This window comes from Sabethes cyaneus, chromosome 3 (assembly GCF_943734655.1).
Source record: "Sabethes cyaneus chromosome 3, idSabCyanKW18_F2, whole genome shotgun sequence".
Lineage (NCBI taxonomy): Eukaryota > Metazoa > Arthropoda > Insecta > Diptera > Culicidae > Sabethes > Sabethes cyaneus.
In genome coordinates, this window is record NC_071355.1 from 194,094,005 (window position 1) to 194,103,778 (window position 9,774).

The 9,774-nt window shown below is 40.5% G+C and overlaps 1 protein-coding gene across 2 annotated transcripts; it reads left to right on the top strand.

Moving 5' to 3' along the window:
- The first annotated feature begins 5,377 nt into the window (after positions 1-5,377).
- Positions 5,378-7,133, top strand: LOC128743164 (uncharacterized). Of its 2 annotated transcripts, XR_008412288.1 has the most exons (5): positions 5,378-5,479; positions 5,537-5,597; positions 5,658-5,925; positions 5,985-6,360; positions 6,435-7,133. XR_008412288.1 is itself a non-coding variant. In XM_053839689.1 (4 exons), the coding sequence occupies exons 1-4, from the start codon at positions 5,431-5,433 to the stop codon at positions 6,111-6,113; spliced, it is 507 nt and encodes a 168-aa protein (XP_053695664.1). In that variant the 5' UTR covers positions 5,378-5,430; the 3' UTR covers positions 6,114-7,133. The 2 variants fall into 2 exon arrangements, 1 of the variants encoding a protein (XP_053695664.1); XM_053839689.1 differs by having other exon boundaries at positions 5,985-7,133.
- Positions 7,134-9,774: the final 2,641 nt, after the last annotated feature.

Here is a 9,774-nt window from a genome sequence, read left to right on the forward strand (position 1 = left end):
AAAGACGGATATTCGTACTTCAGCTTCAATTGATTGTCGAGCAAACATGAAATATTTTCTAGTTTACGTTGCAATGATGGTTCTCGTAATAAATGCGAGTACAGGTTAGTAAAAACTTTTCTTGATGAGACCGATATTTTTCAAAAGCAGTAATCGTATACGCTATTTTCACAGCAACTCCAGGAAGGCATCACAAATTAGACAAGGATGCTAAAGACTATTCAAAGCCCAGTTGGTGGTTTTGGAAGTAGATCTAGCATCTAGAACGAACGAATCACGTTGATGGTGCAACGAATCGCCAAAAACAGGACACTAAAAGCCGCACTGTTCAAAAAATCTACTGCATTCCCTATTTAGGAAAGCAACGGGAATCATTATATATTTTATCAGAATACAAATATAAATGGATTAGGAGCTGTCATGTCATTTGCAAGCAATTCACTGACAAAAAAGATCCCATTCAACTCTGACCGCTAGTGCTCGTCACCGGACTTGTCTGCATAGCATCCGCAGGTCAATTTCCACTTGGTCGATCCATTTTGACCACGTACACGTAGCACCTCTTTGCCTCGTTCCTACCGGGTCGTTGTCGAAAACTATTTTCATTGGGCCACTGCAACATGCCGTTTTTCGCGGTTATGGACGGTGAGTGGTTCTGTTATCAACTGCTACAATCCATGGTTTGTTCGCCTTCTCCACGGCCTGTCATCCATCTGCACTCCACACTTAAAAAAAACTTACGTAGGGTATGTTGCTGCTTCGTTGTAATTGTCTATTCCCGTCCTATCCAACACAAATTATTAAAAATATCAGCATTTTTATGACACACAATGCAAAACTAGGTAGTTATTCTCTAATATTTTAGTTATTTGTCTATCATACGCGATCAATCAAAGTGAGCTGAGATTTATTTAAATACTTTTTATCATTAAAGAAGTCCTACCAGCCAAATTTCCTACGTTTTTTCGTGCGACGAAGAAGAAAATGTGGACGAATCGTTTCAATTTCCGTCATTCATAAATGAAAATAGCTCACGCAAGGCATTGTCGTTATCCTACTGCCAGGAATACTTGCCTGACCTGCAGAAATTTTGCGGAATAACATTTGTCATGCCGTCCTACACAAATACACGTGCGTTAGCTTCGTAAACATTGTTGTGATTTTTAGTTCGGACGATGAAAAATTTTGATGGACGGATTTTAAAACGGTACGACGAATTTAAGAAATAAAGTCAGTTGCGTAATTTCAATAATATGCTTTAATAATCACTTTTCAGTGAAGTTCATGGATCGGAAGGTAAGTGTGTTTTAGTCAAATCAGCACAAGAATTTTTGGAGTATTCATTAAATCCATCCAACAAATGATGAAAATTAGAATGGCTTTACTTACTACGACGGGAATTATAACCCTATCCTATCCCTATAAACCCTATCTAAAGGCGGTAAAAATAATTTACTTTGGGCATGTTTTTCAATATGTTGTTTTAAAGTAACATTGCGCATTTAAGGGTTAAAAACAGTAGCAGCATTGAAGGGAGACAACGGTAAAAAAATGGCTGACTCAAGGATGACGGCAATCATAAGTTAGTTAAGAAGTTGGGCGATGAGTAATAAGTCCGTAGTTCGTGAGTTGAATAACTAAGTGCCAGCCACTTACGAAAAGATAAATTCCAAAGTCTCACGGAAGTAGTAATAGTTTGTAGTAATAGTCAGATGCTCACGCCAAAGCTTGGTGGTTGCGTACTCCGAGATGGGATGGCGAAGATAAGGCCGAAAATCGATGAGCTTTACGAGTTCGATAAGATAAGGACAGACACAATGTCCACACGCAGATCAATTAGTTAGTGGCGAACCCCTACTAGCACGGTTGTTACAAAGTAGTTGTGGTAACCGAATTATGACTAATTTCAGTCGTAATCCGGTTGCTTCAACTAAATGGACCTATAGTGTGATACTTAGGACATTAAATCTGCTTCAACTACGGTTGAACGCAGGCAACAGGATCTCAAGGCTAGTACTTTGACTGATGAAAGCGCACTTAGTGAAGTTAAGAGGAGTATAACTGCTGTAGTATTGGAAACGCCGAAAAAGCCTTCCATCCCGAACCCACGTACGGATAAAAGGAAGAGGGAAATGCCTGAAAAAGAATAAGCTCAAAGGACGCAAAGAATGAGTAAGAAGAGAATCCGGATTAGGGAGAAGGCATACTGTTGACAACCGGAAGGACAAGAAGCAACAAAGCCGGAGCCAACCAGAAAATAGAGCAGAAGAAATCTAATCCTCGGGAGGGAAGAGAAATGCCTCTAGTTGTCGAAGCGAACGCCAACGTCTCGTACGCAACGATCCTCCGAAAGGTCCGAGAAGTTCCAGAGCTGAAGAAGCTCGATGAAAAAGTAGTGCGAACAAGTCGCACTCAAATAGGAAAGATGGTCTTTGAGCTTCAAAGGGACCCGTTGGTCAAAAGCACAGCCTTTAAGGAGCTTGTAGCCCACCAGTTCTGGAGGTGACCCAGATCAATCTCACTCATTGCGACACAGTACAACAACTGTCATGGCAGTCGGCAGCGGATAAAATGGACCATGGAGCAATTTCGTCATATGCAGGACGAGCTGACCGACAAAACCCATCGAGCAAAGATCGCTTACCTTTGGAGGATACTTCAACGCTTGGGTTATGGAGTGGAGTAGCAGACATAGCAACGTCAGAGGGTATAGTTTATTGGAAGCCTTAGCTAAATTGGAAGTCGCACCGTTCAATGAAGGCATCGATAGTATATTTCGCAAAAACGGCCGCGAATCTATCATCGACGTCACTTTCGGCAGTCCATCGCTTGTGCCGAACATAAACTGGAGGGTCTATAAAGAGTATACCCACAGCTATCACCAGCGTTGGCCGGCGAAATCCGGTTATAATGCATAGAACTAAAATCTGCGAGCCAGAGTGGAAGACGACGACCATTGACAAGAAATTGTTCGTTGAAGCACTCCGGGTGTACAGCGGACGATTGATCTTGAATGCGCACGAGTTGACAGACACGCCGATAATGCTACCACGCCGAGAAAACTGGAACCGATAAACGCCCGGCGCTGAGCTTACTGGTGTCTCAGAACAAGAAGACGCTTCCAAAGAGCCAGAACAGCTGCGGATCGTAAGTGTACTATAGTTAGGCGAGGGCTGCATTAAACCAGAAGATAATGCAGTGTAAACGCAACTGCTACATAAAGCTATGCCGAGAACCTGACGCCAACCCCGGGAATGACGCGTATCATATCATGATAGCGAAAGTCAATAATTCCGACATAGCCAAAAAGATATGCCCAAATAACCTGAAGGGTACCGTGCATGGAATCTTCTCATCGCAAAAATGCCTGGTCACTTTCCGAACCTATAGAAGCTTCAGAAGCTAGTGCTGTTACCGGAACCGCAAGCTACCATCCTGGACCCTACGTTCTGAACTTGATGTACAACGGTGTACTGACTTAGAAGCTGCCCAAAGGTGTGGTGACCGTCGGCCTTACGAAGTACGGACGACCACGTTTTATCGGTGACAGACAAGTAACTGGAGGAGGTAAAAATGCTGGTGACAAGCGATTGATTCGAAAGATCGAGATCAGGTTGCGGGAGGCTAAGCTACACATTTCCCGCCATAAAACGGAGGCCGTGCTGGTCAATAACGATAAAGCAGTACAGCAAGCTGCTATTATCAGAGAACACGCCATTACTTCAACGCATGCTGTCAATGGCTGTGCGATGTCCTTTAGGAATTCAGCTGCAATGCTCAGCGATTGTTCCTGCTGGCTAATGTACCATCGTCGCTACTGCGATATTTATGGAGGTCCAGCCTGGATCACAATGTTACAAATTAAGCGGAATCACGCAAAGCTCGTACTGTCCAGCTTTGCGTGATTCCGCTTAATTTGTAGCATTGTGATCCAGGCTGGACCGCCTCATGGCCGTGAGAGTCGGCAGTGCGTAGAGAACAATATCATTGGAGGCAGTGTGCGTTATCGCTGGAATGACACCCATTTGCATCATGCTTGTTGAAGACAACGAGTGTTACGGTCAAAGAAGTACCAGAGAAGCTCGAAAGCTGGTAGGGAATCTGGTGTTGGACAAGTGGCAGCAAGACTGGGACATGGTCAAGAACGGTAGATGAATGCACCGACTCATACCGGTTCTGTTGACATCGTTCGGAACCGGTTCGGACACACCGCAACATTAGTCTGTTCTGAATGCAGAGGGACGATAGAAACACCACAGTACGTGATCTTCAATTGTCCAACATTTGCCACGGTGCGAAGCGACATGCCACCCCTAAGTGTGAACAACATAGTGGATAAAATGTGTCGAGCAAAGAGAGCACCTGGAATGCTGTCAATAATGGCGAAGCACTGATTACTTAGGAGCTGCAACAAAAATGGAGAAATGACCAGCAAACTAGCAACGCCGGCGCCGGTTAGCACGTCTCGACAAGCGTATCGGAGATGGAGTGACGATCACAACGGAGCATTAGAATTGGACAGAAATCCTGCGAGAGTGGGTGTGAAAGAATAGATCACGTCTCGATACGTAACGTTAAAGTGCCTCATGGAGATATACATGCCGGAGCTGGTGCTGCACGAAGTTGGTATTACTTCGTTCGTTACTTGATGAGAAAAGGACAGATCTTCGGGCATGAGCGTTCCACTGCCGTAATGGTTACGCATCAGGGTTACTACTAGAAGCTAGAACTGGTGGATATATTGGGATTGGGATTGGGATATATTTCATTTCGCGGTACTACACAATATTCAGTGTTCAGTGTTTATAAAGATCGGCATAACTACTGTCAGTAACATGAATGATAGAATGCAGCATATGTTCGAAATTAGTTCGAAATATTGATTAAACTGCAGTAAACTATTTGAAACAGTCAATGCTTTTATAGTTGAAGTTGAAGCTGTGTATCTGTAACAAAATAGTGCCAAGCCAAATTCAAAGAAGCTTTATTTGCGTACTCAGTGAAGATCTTCAGCAGCACCTCATGCACGACTTATAAACGTCTTAGACTTTTTTATAATCCAGTTCTAGTTCTGTCATAATCGCGACCTTTTCGTAGAACTACATGATAGTTATGTTCCTACTGTTATTATCTTTTCCAAAGTACTACTTTGCTAGAATTATATTATCCTGTATTTTGTTTCCTTATTAGAATCTCCATACTGCAAAAGCGCTTTAATAGTAATAGTTATTAATGCTTTATTATTGACTTTAATTAAAACTCACGCAAAGAGAGATAAGACTCATTAAAAGCCAGTGAACGATTATCTCCTTCAGTGAGAACAAAATAAATAGGTCAGCGGAGCGTCACGTTCAGTGATTGGCGAGTTTCAACATCGAACACTTGATAATTTTGTTACGTGTAGACACTGCAATTCGACAAATCAATAACATGTTAAAACTAATTGGTCTTAGCTGCCTATTCGTTACATGTACCGGCGGTAACAAATTATGAGATCTGTCCAATCTTTGTGATTTATCTATACTATTAATTTTAGTTCCATTCATTAACTGGAAGATTGGTGATCAAAACAGTAACGGAGGGCCAACGATCTTCAAGTGAGGACATTTCCATTATAGTAATATTTATGAGAAAAATAAAGAATTTCAATTTTTTAGTAAACTACAGGATTTCGGTGAAAAGGTTTACGAAGGTAAAAGAAATTTTCTGAACGGAATCAACGAGAAGGTTTCAAATCTGTTGTGGATTCCACCCTTATCAACCACTACTGAATTGATAGCTACGAGTACGCGGACAACTACAACTACAACTACGACTAATGCTCCAGTGAAAATTCCTCAGCACGTTCCGTATGAGGAAGACGAGCGTTTGATATTTTCCAGTAACGATAATGACGCCGATCATTACACTCTAAACTTGGCTATTGTAAGCCGTTGATAAGTATTATTTTCACAACTCAGTACTAAAGCAGCTTGTTTTCACAGTACGCAAGGAGCAGCTTTCTTTCTCCCGAGGAGTTCAATCAGGAGCACTCTCTAACTGCCTTCGGGTCGACTCTAGCTGTGAAAGTAAATAACAACTTTAGTTTGCTGAAAAATAACTTGTCACAATAAATTTATTTCAAAAATATTAATACGTGATCGGATATATTGTATCATTGAATATGTTCGGTTGTTGCTGATGTTGTTGATTCAACTGAATGTTTCGGCATTGACACGGATTGCCCGTTCATGGTCATTACGGTTGCAGGAGGATGGTCGCAGCCTACCATCGCTGATTCGTACGAGTCCATCGAATCTGAGCTGGCATCGGAGTGGTCGAAATTCATTTGCGGCGCTGTAAAATACCGTGAATTGTACCGTAAGTGCGGAAATATTATTTATGTTTAAGTCTAACATACCTGACTGAGAATGTAATACTACGCTTAATAACAGAATACACTTGAGTAAGTATGCCATATTGCGTGAGTTTCTTCCAGCGAATACGCGAAGTCACTGAAGACTTCGATTTAACTGTGTTCTATCACAGCATTCGTTCTACAATCGAATTACAAAACAGCGCCAACTGCCGCTGTCACTTATTCATGGAACACGATTACTATCAATGAGCCGAACGGTCGTAAACGAGGCGCAGATTTCTTCATGTCGTCGAAATATTCTTGTAGTGGAACATGACTGTCTCATGACAAATGAGGCTTTCAAAATTTTTAGTTCGAAAACTTTCGGCCTTTAAAATAGGGATTGTTCATCAAATTGTAATATTTTTTATGCAATTGAATGTCTGTTTTCAGTCATACGCATTAAGCAATAATAGAGCAGTAATATGATCAGTTTTCTGAATACGCCACCCGGTAAAGCATCATCATCGTAGGGAATACAATGCATCCGCATGTGACTGACGTCATTCGTACTGGTGGCTCTATCCGAGCAGGAACAAAAATCGAAATAATGTCAAGCTTAGCTAATGAAAACAGAATTGCTTCATGCGGCACAGCTATTGACCTTGATTTGGTTGGAGGAGTTCGTGAAATAACAATAAATGATAATGATAAATTATCTTGCAAGACAAAAAATTTATATGAAACTAATATTTAAAAACGAGTAATATAAGTATTGTAATCATATATTTTAGAAGAAAACAAGCACCAGTTTTCAGAATGTTGAACATCAAAATTATACATAAATGAAAATAGCCATCCTTTATTGACAATCGTTGACTTGTCGCCAAATGGATCCGACTTGTTTAGAAATTCAATTGGCACAACGTCTCTTGCAACGTCACATTATTTTTCCAACCTACGTCAGTTTTTATTTTTGTTAACTATAACAAAGGTTCAGGAATTAATCGAAAAACACGAAATTAATCCGAGGGAATCCCGGTTTCTAGGATTTCCAAAAACGGTGACAAAAAACGGTTTGCAGAACGTAAAAAAGCAAAAACGTCTTTCTAAAACTGGGCCCTTCTTCGTTATCGACAGATTTTGCCGCCGGCTGTTAGATAGAGTACAGGACAATTACGGGACTAGTGCATTGGTCCTACAGATTTTAGCAAGCACCGCCTAGTCAAGAGGGTTTCGACCGGAAAACAAACTCCTCCGTTTTAGATGTGGCAAAAAACTAAATCTGAGCCAAAGTTTCGTGCAGAAGGCCGAAACTCGAGAAGGATTTCGTACGTATAAAGTTCAGAACCGTGGTGAAAAACAGAATATAGTAAGGCCGTACCCGAAAATTATACAACAAAAAGCTAACGAAACCACACTGCTGCGTTATGGACAACGAGACCTACGTGAAAGCGGACTTCAACCAGACTCCGGGGAACCAGTATTTCACTGTAAAGGATAAGTTTGATGTTCCAGATAACCTCTGAAAACAAATGACGTCGAAGTTTACCGAGGAATTCTTGATTTGGTGAGCAATTTGTTCATACGGAAAGCGGAGTACAGCTGTCTAACAAGCCAGTCGTCGTATGTTCGAATCTCGGCTAGGCGGTGCTTGCTAGTTAGAGTCAGTAGGATTGTTGCACTGGCCCCGTAATTTTCCTGTACTCTAACAGCCGGCTGCGAAGTCTGTCGATAAAGAAGGGTAATGTCTAAAGACGGTATAAACCCATGGCTTTGCTTTTTTTGGAATACAGCTGTCGTGGACAGGTGTATTTGAAAGAGTCTCTCCAAAAGCGACTTCTTCTTCTTCTTATTCGTCTTCTTCTTCTTCTTCTTCTTCTTCTTCTTCTTCTTCTTCTTCTGTCTAACAAATGTCCGGTGACCATGCCATTACGCAAAGGGCGTGCTGGAGTAGTATAAGGCAAATTATGCCGATTTCGTGCCGAAAGATCTTAACCCTCCAAACACACTTTCTGCGACCAATCGATAAATACTAAGTTGTTATGCAGCAGAACCTTCTGAAACGCCGTAAAGTAGTCAAAATAGTTGAAGAAATGAAGAAAGCATGGGTAAATATGTAAGAACATGTCAAACTTGAGGTTCTGAAAAACCTTATGGGTGGGGTTAAGGTCAAAGTACGGACATTCGGATACAGTGGCTAAACTAAATAAAATGATACAGTGGCTAAACAAAACTAAGTTTAATTGTTCAATTTAATACCATCAATATTTAATGGTAATCGAATAAAAACAAGAATTTTAGTCTGCATAGTAGCATAGCACTCTTGGACAGTGATGCCTGGTTTTGCTGAAGAAAAATCCGTACTTTTACCCAGATTTCTTCTGTGCACTGAAAGTATTCTCAATTCTCGGCATTTTACTGGCAAAGCGCAGAAGACGAATCGATTTGCTCTCTCGCGATCGGGTGTTACCATCTCCGACAAGCAATGAGTTTTTTTGCTTTGAAGGTTTACTAAAATAAAATGTTTTTCAGTTTTGCTGAGAAGTGTAAATTAATTTCAAAGTGTACTGTTCTATGATACATTAAAGTTTTTTTTACAAGAATTAAATTCGTTTCATTTTGCCTAGACGTATAAACATTTTTTATTGCATTGGTATTGCTCTTGCTTGTAATATTTTTTCGAATCAGTTCACGATACATTTTAAATTTAAACGCTACGCTGGGATTGACCGCTTGTTTTTTGTTGTCTTTTTCACGTTTGTTAGTCATATTTTGTTATTTTTGACATCTGGTTTTCTGGATCCTTGCATCGTCACTTTGTCTCTTTTCAGCGATTTGTTGAAGTTTTTTGGAGTGTCTTAGTAGAATACGAAACCTGAAGTTAAATAAAACTTTTTCCAAATTAAATTATACTATTTTTATTTATTCGCGACAGATACCTATATCGTACGTAGTTCGAATACAGACACTGATGAAGACTGCAAGTCGTAAGCGATTTGTTGTCATTTTTTTTATTATCTTTTATGGCGTTTTTGGATTGATGGTGCCATCATTTGTAGTCTTTTCGGTATTTCGGCCTTGTTTTGCAGTTTTTCTTATTTTTGTTATTGTTGTTTATTTTCATTGCCTACTCTGTATCTAATTATAGTCTTTTTGTCGTTTTGTTTTCGCCTACTTGTCTTCATTTCTTCGTTATATTTCCGTCGTCTTTTCTCTTCGCGTTCGTCAAATTTTTGTCGTATATTTGCTGTTGTTACGTTATCTTATCGTTGTTTTTTCGCTATACTATCGTTGCCTTTCGACTTTCTTCATTATCTCTCTATCGTATTTTGTTCTCTTTTCATGGTCTTTCCATTGTATTTTCGTCGTTTTTGGACGTCTTTTCTTGTCGATTGTTGTTGTGGTTGTTTTGGCGTCTTTTCGTCGTCATTTTC

Coding starts and splice junctions, on each gene's coding strand:
- LOC128743164 (XM_053839689.1), top strand. CDS start 5,431: ATGTTAAAACTAATTGGTCTTAGCTGCCTATTCGTTACATGTACCGGC. Junction 5,480..5,536: donor ATTCGTTACATGTACCGGCG/GTAACAAATTAT, acceptor TATTAATTTTAG/TTCCATTCATTAACTGGAAG. Junction 5,926..5,984: donor ACACTCTAAACTTGGCTATT/GTAAGCCGTTGA, acceptor TTGTTTTCACAG/TACGCAAGGAGCAGCTTTCT.